This window comes from Eumetopias jubatus, unplaced genomic scaffold (genome assembly GCF_037043125.1).
Source record: "Eumetopias jubatus isolate StellerSeaLion01/CBP00866 unplaced genomic scaffold, mEumJub1_p1.0 scaffold_15, whole genome shotgun sequence".
Lineage (NCBI taxonomy): Eukaryota > Metazoa > Chordata > Mammalia > Carnivora > Otariidae > Eumetopias > Eumetopias jubatus.
Window position 1 is genome coordinate 14594348 of NW_028274821.1, and position 15724 is coordinate 14610071.

Below are 15724 nucleotides of genomic sequence, written 5' to 3' on the forward strand. Positions count from 1 at the left end.
TTTTAGTGGTTTTTTTTGAGGATTATTTTGTATCCTCTCCTGTTTTGAGTTCTTGCAGAAGCGGACCATGAGACAATTCATGTACAAGTAGTTTATTTGAAGGTGACCTCTGGAGGTTGGTTGGTAAGACAGAAAAGGGAAGGACATCAGTAAGAGCACATCATCAAGCAGCTTACCATTGTGGGCTCCTGGAGTTTAATTCTTCCAGAAAGCTCAGGGAACCGATGTACAAAACAGACCTCAAAGTCATTCTGCCTCAGGAGTGAGGCAGTGGGGATCGTCATTCCCACACACTGTCAGTTATTTGTGGAGGGCTGCTGGGTGAGGTCAAGAGGTATCAGTTCCCTTGAACCCCTGACCTTCCCCAAACAAGGGCAGAGTAGGCTCTGTGATGGGGAAAGAGCCGCGAGGTAGGGCTGGAGGTGCGGGCAGCTGGAAGTCTAGGGAGTTGACTGCAAAAAGGGGTATGTGTCAGAGGTGGTATAGGAAACGCATGAGAACCAAAGAGCTATATTTCTGGTGTGTTTTGAGAGGTTCCAGAGCCTTCTGGTTTTCAGACATAAAGTAGTCACACATGACAGGGAATCTTCCTGTGCATGGCCAGTGACCATAACTATGGTCTAGCGACCTGACGGGGAAAGGATTTAACATCCCGTGGGTTAGTTACACAATATCTAAATTAAAATATGATCCAGCTTTGCAAATTGAGGTTGGAAGTTACATTTCTTCATGGATACGTTTCTGTTTAGATGGTCACTGCTATTCTGGCTCCAACAACTTTCAAAGGTTTATTGCACGTGCACTGGGGATTTGACGATGGTTAGTTAACATGCATCTTCAAGGAGACCATGGTGACCTTGGCCTCTTCTCAGACTTCTAAGGAACGCTTTAGTTTTCCCTTGTTTCTCTAGAAAGGCAGCACATCTAGTAAGCTCAGGGTCGTCATGTCCGGAATTCAGCCTGGAACGTTCTCTCCTAGCTGCTGTGGTCCTATGAACTGTCCTGACTCATCAGCCTGCACCCCCTTTCCCAGTAATACCCTCTTTCTTTGATTTTGCAAGGCACTACTCATTTGGGTAACAAAGTATCCCAGACAGAGAGGAAAGACAATGCTTTATAATTTCTACTTCTGAACATAGAAGGATGAGTTTGTTAAAACAAAACAGCACTGAAGACCAATAGATTTTTGCATGAATGGCAAGATTGAATTTCTTCATTTATTTTTCCTTACAAATGATCCCATTTTCCTTCTGTTTCTTGCTGCTTTGTACCCTCCTGAGATTAACCTCAACCCAAGGAGTAAAGCTCCTTTATGATCGTTTTTTCACTCCGGGACTCAGATGATCTGATTTGGCCAATGTGTTTGTGTCAACATGAGAGCTGTTACGACGGAAAACACAATTTTAGTGAAATCACCATCCTTATTGCTGGTGTCCTTTTTTGTTGGAAACACATGCGTCTCCTCGTCCTGACGTCTCCTCTCTCTACAGGCTCAGCAGCGGCTTTCTCAATGTGCTAGAAGTCCTGAAACATGAAGTGAAAATAGGGCTGGGTACAGGTCAGTATTTTGCTATTTGGACATAGTCAAAGTGGTCGAGTAAGTGCATAACTTTATGATGTGACTAAGTTTCAGGTAACAGTTTAAAAAATTAGTTTTCTTATCTGGGAGTACTATCTCGAGCTAATAAAATGGTGGGTTGGCAGCAGTAAGAAAATGTATGCAAAGGGAGAAGTTTTTATGATGCTAATCTCCTGAAGGCCATTATCCTCACTTAGTGTTCAGAGATTGGGTGATAAAAGGTAAGTCCTTCTAAGGTGCTGTAGAGGTTTATTGTTTTTTTGGTTTTGTTGTTGTTGGTTTGTTGTTTTTTTTTTTTTAAACTCCTTGATTTTTCTTCCCCTTTTGTTTTGTCCTTCTGGCTGGGTTTTGATGGTTGGGATTTGTATGGTTTTAGTTTTTGATAACTGTGTCATCACAAATACTGTCTCAAAAGAAAATTAGTTGACCTTGCCATAGGGAGCAGAGATTCAGTCTATGCCAGCAGTGAGAACTTTGAGATATAGTAAGAACTTGCTTTGATTTTGAGCAGTGTTGCCCAAAATGAGATTCCAGTTCCCACAGGCAGTCTGTTGTTTGCCGTGTTGAAGGACATTCTAGGTGGCTGATGAATTAGTGGTGTTTCCCCCCCCATCCCCCCCGCACAATACATTTTAATTGTTTTTCCTGTGTGCAGTGCTCCTCACTTTGAAAGTATGAGACAGGCCCAAATGTCTAGGCATATCCCCTGTGAACCTTTTATTACTGTGTGTGAATAAACTAAAACTTTTTTTTAATGGGTGTGGGGCACAAGGATTTATTTTCCATTCCTCATGCATTTGTCTTCCTGATACTTATTGCATCATGCATATTGATGATGATGGTTGTCATCATTTTCTGCAATAACTCACGTCTCAGTTACTTTATACCAGCAGTATTGCTAAGATATACAATAAAACAAAGTGAATTATTATTTTTAAAGAGGTGTGCTAGATTAGATGTTCTCCCCAGTTTTATATGAGCAAAAGAATTACGATTTAAAAAAAGTTCTTATTTAAGTCTTCAATCATTGAGACTGTGGTAATACCTGGATATAGTCACAGGTGTTAAGGTAGTTATTTTACCTTCACAGAAAAGCTTTAATGAATACGAAAAAACATGGCCAAGAATTTTTTACACACTAGTCCGTTAATGAAAAATTTTATAGACAGCCAAAAATCAGGTAGGTATTGCTTTCCAATTTTCTAGGATTTTGGTCTCCATGATTTAAGTTCATCACATAACTTCCAGTTCTTGACTTTGGGTTGGATAGTGATGGATAAAATATTTAGGTAAAGCTTTGTCACTTATTAGCTGTAAGACTTTGAGCAAATTTCCTTAATTTTCTAAGACTTCATTTCCCTAATTTCTGTAACAGTAACAACAGTTATAACTATGTCTAATAAGCTTGTTTTGAGGCTTAAATGAGAAAAAAATGCATGCAAAATGGTTAGCACATATTTGCACATTGCACTAGTCAATCAAGATTGGTTTAAAGGGAAAGAGCAATGTTGGTGTATTGACCAAAGTTTTGATCAAATATGATATATTCACTTATGAATTGGGAGAATGCTGTTGCATTTTACATAGTCTCTGTTGCAATAGCCCCACTATGTTCCACTCTTTTTGAAGCATGACCTTTATGTATCAACCTGCCCATCCCCTGTAGGCTTCAGAAGATCATTTAACCTCATACTATGGGCAGAGAGCAGGTCCAAAAGTGGTTTTTTCACCCTGTCTATAACAAGTGGAGGCAGATCTGGACTTTCTCAACTATTAGATAGGAAAAGCCCACATGAAGCTTAACAAAAATATTGCAAAACAGAAGAAAGTCATATCAAAGGAATGAGGGGCACCTGGGTGGCTCACTCAGTTAAGCGTCCAACTCTTGATTTCAGCTTAGGTCATGATCTCAAGGTCCTGAGATCGAGCCTCACATTGGGCTCCATGCTGGGCATGGAGGCTGCTTAAGATTCTCTCTCTCCCTCTGCCCCCCTCCCTACTCATGCACATGTGTGCACTCTCTCTCTCAAAAAAAAAAAAAAAAAAGAAGATGAGCTTATCTCTGAAAATGATCTACTTCAGGATCTAGAAGAAAATCTCAGAAAATTGCCATCACCCTTGGAGTATAAGAAGACATGGTACTATGAAAAGACCACAAGTTGTGATGGAAAAAGAAATTTTTTAAGTGAAAGAAGAAAACTGGGGGAAAAAAAGTGAGAAGCATGTAGACAATCCTACATGACTGGAGGGAGGGTAAATTTTATAACCACTTTGGAAAAATTTTTGGCTATTTCTTATAAAGTTAAAGATTCATCTGCATATGACCCAGTAATTCCATTTTGGGCTATTTACCCTAGAGAAATGAGCACATATGTTTGCAGAAAGAATTGTACACGAATGTTTATACCAGCTGTATTTATAATAGCCCCTAACTGGAAACAATTCAAAATCCTGCAGACAGGGGAATGGATAAGCAAACTGTGGCATATTCATAGAGTGGAGTGCCACTCAGCATTCAAGAAAGTAGGAACCACTGATCTATGCGAAACAAAGGTAAATCTAAAAATATTTGGTTAAGTGAAAAAAGCCAGGCACAAAAGAGCACATGTGGTATGTCTCCAGATGCATGAAACCTAGGGACGAGTAGAGCTAACATTATTGATAGAAATCAGAAAGTGGTTGCCAAGGGTTGGGGATGGGGAGAGGGAGGGGAATTGACTGAAAAGGGCCGAGAGAGAGCTTGCTGGAGCAATGGAAATGTTTAATATCTTGTCTTTCTGAAAGGTAGTTAAATGGCTATGTACAATTATTAGCATTCATCAAACTAGACACCTGAGCATTTTATGTTATCTTAATTATATTTCAGTTTAAAAATAACAAACCATTTTAGGAAGCTATGAGAAATAGAACTATTGCAGAAAATTAAATCAGTGATGTGGAAAACAACATTGATCAAAGATCAAAGGGGGTGTTTGAGAATGATCCACATGGAGCATAGAAAGAATAACACCAACACAGGGGGTTTTCCTGACCCAGGATCCAGAACAAGTCAAAGAGAAGTTGTGAAGGATAAATCTTTTCTGAGCTTAAGAAAGAACTGTGTATCATATTCAAAGAATTTACCCTGTTCTAGGCTAAATTATAATCGGCAAGATACTGGAATTACAAAGAAAAAGGAAAAAAGTCCTTAAATACTGAGGCAGGGAAAAAAGTCAGTTATCAGTAAAACAATTAAAAACCAGTTTGGTTTAGGGTGTTTTTGCTGGCATGAAAAATAGCAAGAACAAGGAAGAATTTGGAGCCAAATAATTGTTACTCAAGAATATTATATTGGACGAGATTCTCCCTCATGTGCGAAGGCAACAAAATTCTCCGATGTACAAAGTTTTGGAAAATATTTCTGCCCATGAACTCTTGGAAAAAATTACTTGAAAATCTACGGCATTCAATGAGTTATGAGACAAAACAATGGGCCAAGGCCTAGGGAAGTGATGGGACAACAGCATATCAGGGAAGGCTAAGTCAGTTAAAATAGAAATAAGATTTAAAAAGTTGTAAAAGAATTTAAAAAATGAAAGCAAAACTCAAAAATGTATCTTAAGAGAGCATATGTACAATGTTAAAAGTAACACCTTAAAAAAGTTATCAGGCTTTGAACCTTAAACTGTTCTCAAAAAAATAGTCAATAGACAACAACCACCACCACAAAAAAATATAAACATAGTCCATTCTAGAAGGGGAGTAAATTGGAGGGGGAGACAAACCATGAGAGACGATGGACTCTGAAAAACAAACTGAGGGTTCTAGAGGGGAGGGGGTGGGGGGATGGGTTAGCCTGGTGATGGGTATTCAAGAGGGCACGTTCTGCGTGGAGCACTGGGTGTTATGCACAAACAATGAATCACGGAACACTACATCAAAAACTAATGAGGTACTGTATGGTGATTAACATAACAATAAAAAATTTAAAAAACAACAACAACAAAAAAAACATAGTCCATTCTAAAATCTCTCCCTGAAAAATTATCATAAAGAAGTAGCTTTTAATTCCCTAAGTCTTCATCTGGGTTAGAATAGAGCTAGGATGAGTTTTTAAGGGCATAGAACTGTGAGCTTGTTTTAAATCTCATGTTAGCCATTATCTTCATAACTATGCAGGCATATTTCTGTGAGAGTTCAGGGAATATCCAGAGATAAGAGTTTTCTTCTCTTAACTTTATTAACCATTTGGTTGCACTGGGTTGAATTGTGTGCACCCTTCCTCATCCCCCACCCCCAAAGATGTCTGCTGAATAACGTAAATGTGACCTTATCTGGAATAAAGGTCTTTGCAGATCTTTACCTTTACATTAAGGTAACGATCTCAAGATGAAGTCATTCTGAATTAGGGCAGGCCCTAAATCCAATGATGAATGTCCCTACAAGACAGAAAATAAACGGCATGTAGACAGAGAGAAGGCCCTTTGACGGCAGGGCGGACACTGTAGCTACATTGCGGTAAGCCAAGGAACTGCAGGAGCCTCCAGAAACTGAAAGCAGCAAGGAAAGATTCTTCCCTAGAACCTTTGTTGGGATCATGACCTTGCCAACACTTTTAAGACTTCTGCCCAAAACTCTGAAAGAATAGATTTATACTATTTTAAGTACCGCATTTGTAGTAATTTGTTGTAGCGACCCTAGGAAATGAATACATTTAAAAATCATTTGATACTAATTGCAGGTTTTGAATTCTTTCAACCGTTAGTCTGTGTCTATTCTGTGTCTAGATAAGATCTTTTCTTGGAAGTGTATTACAGACTGAATATCGGTCACCAAAAACCAGAAACCAACCGCATACACCTAATATTCCATTTATCAAATAAGGTTACTGTTGTGGCTTTATTTTATCTACCATAGATGTGGCTGGTGGTTATTCAGCTTCCATGCTTGATGCAATCAGAAGAGCGGTGATGGTTTCCAATATCCTTTTAATTAATAAGATCAACGAGAAAAGCCTCACTCTCAAAGAGGTCTTCAGACTAGCTACTCTTGGAGGCAGCCAAGGTAATGACCATTTTATCTCCTTCTTGAACAGTGTACAACCACGCCAGTCTGCGTCCTTGGAAGCAGTATGAAGGCTTGCGAGAGTGGCATCAGCAGGCATCCCACATTCACACCCCAATGTTGCATCTCAAATACCATACCCCAAATTTAGTGGGTAATGTTCAGACATGTGGTAGAGGTATCCTTTCTTCAGCAAGTCCCCTGTCTTTGGCAGAGGACACGTTCAACACACAATTATATTAAGCACTTTAATGGATATTTGCAATGGTCACATGTACGTGAGTTCCTTAAAATAATCAGTTTTCCCCCCACTGAGTCGAGTAACACGTTCTCTGTTGCCCTGAGGGATGATAGTAATGATATTCAAAGTAATAGTAAAAATAATAGCCAAGACTTAACTCTTGCCAGGTAAGAGGCACCATGGGTCATGCTTTCTGTGTCCTGACTCCATCCTTACAGCCACTGCTACTCATCCCCCTTACCCGCAAGGCACCTGAGAGAGGCGTACACAGTTGTCAAGCTACAGAGTGCCATGATTTGAATCCAGAAAATCTGATGCCAGAGTGCAGGTCCCTGCCCTTCCACTGTGTTATCTTCCTCTGGAAATCCCAGTTTAAACTATGCCTTTTGTTGCTATATTTAAGGATACTAATTACCCAAAGCTCTTTAAAAGGAAAAAGATGTAAAAGTGTAGTTGGTTGATATGTAAATACGGTTCATCAGCTTTTTCCAGTTCTCGCCTGTAACCATAGTTTTAGGGAAAAAATAGAAATCGGTAATTGTCTTGCTTGCAGGCACTTTCGTATTTTGGTGTAATCTGGATGGATGACGGTAAACACAGCATGAAACCTCAGGTAGCTAGTGAGAAATAAAAATATCAAAATAGAGACAGTATAGATACAGAGAGAAAGATTTATGATAGATACCTGGGGTCTTAGAAATGGACGACGATAGAAGCTGAGAGTACCCTGGGAAGAGAAACCTTCTGGCTCTTTGAATGTTCTGGGCTATGATGAATGCCATAGAGAACATTTCTAGCAGGGGTCATACTCTTTGCATTTTCCTAAGTCTTATGGTTTCATTTTTTAAAGTTCCAAGTTTTAAATCATCCATTTTTTTAAGTTCACCATCCCCACCCCTCCCTGTTTGTATTGTTGGCTGACATCTGATTTTCATGGTGCAAATGGATTGTACTTAAGTGCCTTTTTTATTCTAGGCTCCCTGTGAGGTGCTTCGTCAGGATCCTGTATGAGATCGAGCTGGCATGGGGTGCTTACCAAATCATGTCTGTCTTGCTGTGTAGCTTTTAAATCTATTTTCTGGGCCACTGAGCTTACTGTGATGGAATTTCTTCTCCTTAGCTCATGTCTCTGTGAGACTATGAGTGAAATGAGATGAATGGATTGCTGTTTAAATTGTGGCATCTCCCCAGCTTGTCAGAGCCTTTCCATTCACTCTCAAGATCAAGATGTGCATAAATCCCCTTCACAGGGACATCTGCTCCAAAGGCAGCAAAACTGCATTTCCTGAAATGCATCTGAATTGCTTACCAGCCCTACTGGGCCTTTCTGCGATAATCTGAATTTAGACCAATTTACAAATTCGTAAAAGCAATTGTGTCTTTATTTGGTTAGCGCCTGACTGACCTTCCAGGTTCGAACAATTAGCTCACTTAGTTTATATGTACCATCAAAACTCTGGCAAATGAACCTGGTTATCTGACCTGTTAAACACACAACAATTTTATGTTGAATACAGTCATTAAAAACTTATATTTTGTTATGCTTCTCTATTAAAGGCAAAAAATTGTAATTGGCAAAGGAGGAGAGAATGTCCAGTGATTTTCTATTACATTCAGTCCTTCCCACACAATTAGTAGGAGTCACCTAACTGCCTTTAACATTTTCTAATTACTTTTGCACCCCTGTCTTCCTAAAGGAATTCTTTAGCTAAAAAATCTTGTTCTTTTCTGAGAATAAAAGAGTTGCCCTTTAAACAATCTTTTAAGAACAAGTCGGATTTCTTAATCAGTGCTTGGGGAACTGCCAAAAGGCTGCTGGATATCCATACAGAGAAAGAGAACATACCAGATAGTGTCTAACAGAGATACCTGATCCAGTACTTTCATGTTGGACTATATCTTGATGGTGACAGAATTCAATCAACACGTGTAAAAATTCAAATAAATAATGCTGCACTCCAGTTGGCCTTCCTTTTATACATGCTTCCTTTTGGTAGCTCAGTGTGCACTCAGATTATAGGCTTTAAGGAGCTTTAGATATAATACTTTTATTGACTAGGAAAGCCAACTACTGCCATCTTCTAAAACTAAATCATAAAAATGACAGATGTTCTTTCCTGACATCCGATATTCATGGAACGTGAGTTCTCGCTATGAGATGGATCAAGCCAATAGATAGTATCGACCTATGCCCATTTTAGAAAACCATTCTTCTCTGGCAACCAGAAAGTCTCTGAGGTTACCGAACAGTTGGTCTGCTTTCTAAAGCATTGGCACTCTTGAGTTATGAGGACCTATTTACTTTCAGAAGTGAATTTTCTCCATTCAGAGGATTTAAACTAAGAAACTTCGGATGGTTAGCTCTGCATTGGCACAGATGCAAAAGGATACTTCTTATTTATTTGAGGTTCATTTCACTGCCATGAAAATAGATCCTGTCAGCTGTTTCATAGAACAAAAAGGGCAACGAAAAGAGTTGGAGTGTTGGCGGAGAATAGGAGGGAAAAAGAAGACATTATGTCAATTGTCATGTTTCTTAGAGGGATGAATGGAAATCATAGGCCAGCTGGACTGTGAAGAGCACAAATAAAGCTGAAATAGACACCATCTGAATTAGAGATCGTGGTGATGAGGGGACCTGTTTTTATTCTCAGATTTTGCTTTCCATGTGCTTATTCTGCTTTCTGTGTGACAATGTTTTAGGATCTCTTAGAATGAGAGAGCTTCTCTGCTTCATGTTAAGATACATTTTTTTTTTCTAGTAATATGTTGGCAGAATCTGTCCTTGCAAACGGGGACATTTTCACCATCTGATGGCTCCAGATACTGACTGTTTACTAATTTATTCCACCCTGTAGCCCTGGGGCTGGATAAAGAGATTGGAAACTTTGAAGTGGGCAAGGAATTCGATGCCCTCCTGATCAACCCCAAAGCATCTGACTCTCCCATTGACTTGTTTTCTGGGGATTTGGTTGGTGAGACGTCTGAAGTAAGTAAAACAAATTTCATCAAAAGGCTTCTTTTTCATGAAGCAGTCACCATAGGAAAAAAAATAGAAATGGAAACATTTTAAGGGAAGACAGGGTTTTCTTAAAAGGGAAAGTAGATCCTTTTCAAATTATTATAATTTGTCAACAAAATGTTAAGAATAGTGGTACTGACAAAAACTTGTATTTTGAATATATTTATATATTTGAATGTATTTGACTACAAGAAGCCCATTTCTTTTTCATTAATGGAAGTAGATTTTGCCTCTGAGAAATAAATTTATATGTCTGTGCTTTGCCAACCCCTACTGGCTGTGAATTTACTCTTCTAAATGCACAGAATTATTTTTTCTTATTATTACTTTATTTTGCATTTTAGGCTGTCATCCAGAAGTTCCTCTACCTAGGTAGGTGGATATATGTCTCTGTGCTAAATAAAATCTTTCCTTGTCTCTTTCTTGGGTACAGCTCCCTGTATGTGTGGCCCTGTAGGTTAAACTACTCTATGCGTGACCATTTCATTTGATGTACTATTTTAACATTCCTCAGCATCAAGCCCATTTAAAGGCACTATTGGAAATGCCCAGGCTCCTCTGGAAGATAAATCCAAAGCTGAGGAATGGCAGGTGCAGGGGAAGAGGCCATCTGTGTCCCTTCCTCCCCCATTCACTCTGTACACCCACCCCAGTCCGCCCTACCACGTTGCATTTGTGATAAGTTTGTGGTGGAGTCTAACCACCCAGGTTTGGTGTGTGTGTGTGTGTGTGTGTGTGTGTGTGTGTGTGTGTGTGTGTGTGTGTTTTAACGTGTACTCACATTTAATTCCATCCACTGAGAGAGAGAAATAAATAGTATGGAAGATTCTACTTTGCCTTCCGCTTGATCGGGGAGCTCTGAGTCCGGGGTGAACTGGAGATGAGAGAGATGCAGGTGCCATTTCTAGAGCTCCTTTCCTGCCAGCCCTCCATCTCACCATGCTGAGTATGATTCTGGGGTGTAAAGATAAGTATTTCCTTTACTCTCGGGGCCGGAAATGCAAACCTCTCCAGCTGAAAGTGCTGCCCACGGAAAGTCAACTCCACTTTCCGTGATTTCCGCCTTCGGTGCAGAATTCAGACCCTAATCCTCCAATTTGATATAGCACTTTCTCTTGGTCATGTCCCCTTGTCCAGATTATGAACAGTGTGAGAGAAAAAAAGGCAGCTTCCTGTATTTTCCTTCTTAGAAGTGGTATTTGTTTTTAAATCCCTCCTCGTGGCAATTAAACTACTTATTGACATGGGGCGCCTGGGTGGCTCAGTCACTTGGGTGTGGGACTCTTGGTTCCAGCTCAGATCATGATCTCCCGTCTGGTCAGTCGTGGGATCAAGCCCCGGCTTGGGCTCCACACTTAGTGGGGCATCTGCTTCCCCCTCTGCCCCAACCCTCACTCACACTCACTCTCTCTCTCAAATAAATAAATCTTTTAAAAAAATACCTATTGACATAAAAACACTTTATGAATGATTCCTTCATTTTTCTTTCAGGAGATGACCGAAATATTGAGGAGGTTTATGTGGGTGGAAAGCAGGTGGTCCCCTTTTCAAGCTCAGTGTAAGACCTTCGGCCTCTACGAGTTCTCCTGGGATCACGTGGTTCTGCGTCTCCCTTGTGCCCAGGCCAAGTTAGAAAGTCCAAAAATAGTATGTTGTTCTTGGGATGACTATCTCTTTCTGTGTCTAGTTACAGTATTCACTTGACAAATCGTTTGAAGGAAGTCACGCTAATTCCCAACTCTCTGGTTGGGAGGATTCAAAATTTCTCCCTTTTGAGCTGTTTGGATTTACTTTAAGCTCAAACATAAGGGAATGTTATTCCTGGTGGTGTTCTTATTATGAGATTTAAGTCAAATCGATTTCATACTTGGAAATGTGGAGAGAAAAGATATTCCTGTACAGCTAGATATTTTGAGCTAATAAATGTGAAATTCAGAAAATGGAAGATGAACCAGTGAATATATTTTTATGAGGGAGAAAAAGTTAGACTATGAACACACATTGGAAAATCACTTCAGATTATCTTTGAAAATTATTTACTGAGCATATTAATTTCAGAAGAGAACTTGTTGAATTTCAAAATGTGTTTCTAGATTGACCTTGCGTTCTGGAAATTTGCACTTAATGGAATTTGCATTTCAGAGACATGTTGTTGTGCTTTGCTTTCTTTGGGGATGAAATGTCAGAAATTGAATGCTACATGCTTTCTTAATATAGTTCTGTGCTTCAAAGTGTTTGACAGAGGTTGGGTGTTAAAGATTTAAAGTCTCTTAGGAATATTATTCACATAACTACATGGCACAAATCGTGGTATTTTTGTGTATTTCAGAATCACCTTAATGTATAACTGTGTGATTTATTATTGCTTCAGTGTTATTAGAAAGGAAACAAATTCCATACTCCACCGTTGTGTAGACTGGAGTCTTCATAAACTGGGGCACGTGCTGGGCAGCCAGGAGCTATCAATACTAAAAGGAAGGGTTTCACGGCAATGTTGTAGTCTCCCCAAGAGGTATGCTGTGGTTGCTGAAAATTTCATCCTCAGATCTCAATCTGGTAGAACTTTAAAATGAAAGACAAACTCAGTTAAAAACATTATTAAAAATCTTTAAACCCTGCTTACTGAAAGCACTCCATTTTTCAATTTTATCCTATTGTCTTTTTAATTCCTAATAATTTTCAGGACATTGGAATTTTAGGATAATGAAAACTATGTACATGTCCCACTTAATGTTTATATTAATAGGACTTAATCTGCACTAGACATCTAGGAACATTACACAAAGCAAAGAGTATTTTTATGCTTCCTAGTACAGTGTGCTTTCCCATAACCTACAATTAAAAGCAAATTGATTTTTTGATAAACTCTGAAGAAGTATTAATGTGAATGTCGTTTAAATACTACAGTTTTCTCATTTAATTTCAAATACTATAAAACCAACGTGGAAAAGGAATAGATTTTCTTAATATATCATAATACTCACACCTAGGGCTTAAGTGTGACTCCTTATAATTTACCTTAGAGTAGAGAACTTTCTGTAATATAATATAGCTAACTCCGTACTTACAGAGCTAAGAACAAAATTCCCCCTTTTGTACTATAAATTTATCCTCAGTTAGTTATGCTAAATCAGCAGTCACTTGCCCACATTTTGTTTTCTGTTTTTCCTGGTGGAAACACTTATAGATTTGATTGTGTGCACACAACACCTAATGATAGAACACAATTTTGGTCTTATTTTCATTTTTTTAAGAATTTTTCTTATTTGAATGTAGTTGACACATAATTTGATCTTATTTAAAACACACAAACAGTTTGTGTTGTGGGATATTAAGTAACTTAGTAAATTCAGCTTCCAGGGGCCAAAGGAACATGGTTACCTGGCATCTAACCCACAGGAGTGGGCTTAAGAATTTGGATAAGATGTGAGATCATCCCATAGGCAGCAGCTGTATTCCCAGCCTTTGCAAGATCCTGCATTTGTCCCTTCCTGAAGGATGTACGTGTTGATGTTGAGCATCAGTTTTCATTTAGATGAAAGATTCACATGCAGTGTATATAAATAGTCACGGCCTCAGCAAGAAGAGTGGCCATCTACAACCAGTCTGTCAAACATTACATTTAGCCCTGGGAGTGTGTTAAGACCTGACTATCTTTTCTAGTAAAAATAGAACGTGTTGAAATGTTTATGTGTAGTTCGCTCTCCCTGTGTCTCTTAGAACTTAAGTGTTTTCGTGGCTCCAGGTGCAGCGGTCCTGAATGTTGGTCGGCTTTGTGCAATATTGCAGGCATTGGCCGTACATGTGGTCAGATGCTCTACACTTTGAAACGTTGGCTTGGCCTAATGTGGCTTGACTTTCTGAATTGTGGAGAGGCGGTATTTCAAGCCAACCCTATTTGTCACTTTATGTTCGAATATTTTGCTCTCTGACAGGAAAGAAAGAGTGAACGCTTCTTATCAGCCCCCTCACCTCGCCCTGCACTGTTTGCCTCGGGTTTCATGGTATTTTTTAATGGAATACACTTTAACAGGTAAAAACTGAGTTAATAGTGCTGACGGTCCTCCGTTTAAAAGATATTTTCTACAACAGAACACAAAAGCAGGCTAATCGGCTTAAGTGAATTTAATATCCAAAAGGGAATGGAACATGGGATTAGGACCTGAGAGGTTGTCCTGGTAATCGTAACCTGAGACTGAAACTCTGTGTCCTTTAGCAGCTCCTTCTCTGATTTCATTGTCGAAGGTTCTAGAATCCAAGAGAATATCTTGGACCTAGCTCCCTTCATGCCGGGAGGAGGTCTTTCTAAGTTACTATTGTGAGCATTGAACCCCACTGAATCTCTTTTTCACTTCCCTGAGAATTCTGCATGGCAAGGGGAGGAAAGTGCTTGGAAACATTCCCATTATGCTTAGCTGATTTTGAACTGTGCCCTTGAGTATCCCTGTTGGCAACTACAGCTGAGATGTCACAGAGGCAACGTATTTTGAATCTTCACTCCCCTCCAGACTCTTCCTATTTTTAATCTTTCCACCCCAGAACTACACACATAGAAAGCTTTCAAGGCAAGCTGGAAGGCACGTTGTACCCATTCCACCTTGCGCGTACACGGAAGATATCTAGAACTGGATGCTTCTGTAGCCTAGTGGACATCTTTCCATTGTCCATTTTTTAAAGCTGATGCCACTACTGGACACATTCACACGTCTAAAAGGAGCATTCTGAGTTTTTAAAAAGTAGACTAAGAAATGTGTCATGGCAATGTCTTGAGATAATTTTCAAATTACGTGGATTGTACACAAATTTTTAAGTTTTCTTTCTTTTTTAAGACTTAGAAGAGATATCTGCAACTTCAGATCTACCTAGCCCCTTTAGGTATGATTTTGGACCCTGACCCTTTTCAGTGTCTCTAAAGGAAAAGTGTAGAAAGAAGTGCACACATGAACAGACACTCCTGGAAAGCCCTAACATTGGACCCCATGCATGTTTCCCCGCCCAGCCTCTCCCTTTCCCGCCCACAGCCCCGAAGGTCAAGAGCTGAGGGGTTAGTCTATAAATCTGGTCCAAATTTACGGAAATGCAAAACTTGAACAGGCCAGTGATGGAACTTAGTGTAAATTCCAAGACGGCTTTCAGTGTCCACGGGGTGCTTGAGGAACAGATGTCACGGGGCATTGATTTACCTGTTTATTTCCTGTTCAAAAGCCTGTCAGAAAGCATTCTGTATCAAAAACCACCTTACATTGTATGTTAAACTCCTGATTGCTGCCCTTAAGGCTATATATGTGTGTATTCATGGGGACATTTTTATTCAATATTTGTATGATTTGCTTCCTGTTCATGTGCTGAGTGAGCTCCTTTGTGCTTCAGACAAAAATAAATGAGATTTTGTGTTTACATTCTTTTTGTTGTTGTGAGTTCTATCATTCTGACAGAAGGGAGATTAATCTTACAATGAGTTTCTCCTTTTAACATGAATTAAAAAAAATAGAATATTTAGCCATGGGCCAACATGTATCTTCCATTTTATGATAGACAATATACATAACTTTAAAAAATTAAGCTCTAACACCAGCCCTTTAGAATCAGATTGTTATTGCTTTTGATTTCAGCATAGTTAAATTTCATATTTTCTAAAGTCACAACCCAGAGTAAGAGATGCACTTTAACATCAAGAATTAGTTCACAAAGGACACCTGCGTAGCTCAGTCAGTTAAATGTCTGCCTTTGGCTCAGGTCATGATCTTGGGGTCCTGGGATCAAGTCCTTGCATCGGGCTCCCTGCTCAGTGGGGAGTCTGCTTCTCCCTCTGCCCTTCCCCCCGCTCATGTTCTTTCTC

General features: G+C 39.4%; 1 protein-coding gene across 1 annotated transcript in view; it reads left to right on the top strand.

Moving 5' to 3' along the window:
* GDA (guanine deaminase) overlaps positions 1-15282 on the top strand; it is a 71545-nt gene extending 56263 nt beyond the window's left edge. Inside the window, exons 10-14 of the mRNA XM_028089090.2 lie at positions 1491-1558; positions 6476-6622; positions 9722-9852; positions 10230-10257; positions 11377-15282. Coding sequence (XP_027944891.1) covers positions 1491-1558; positions 6476-6622; positions 9722-9852; positions 10230-10257; positions 11377-11447 — 445 coding nt within the window. The 3' untranslated portion in view covers positions 11448-15282. The remainder of the gene's footprint in view (positions 1-1490; positions 1559-6475; positions 6623-9721; positions 9853-10229; positions 10258-11376) is intronic.
* The last annotated feature ends 442 nt before the right edge of the window (positions 15283-15724 follow it).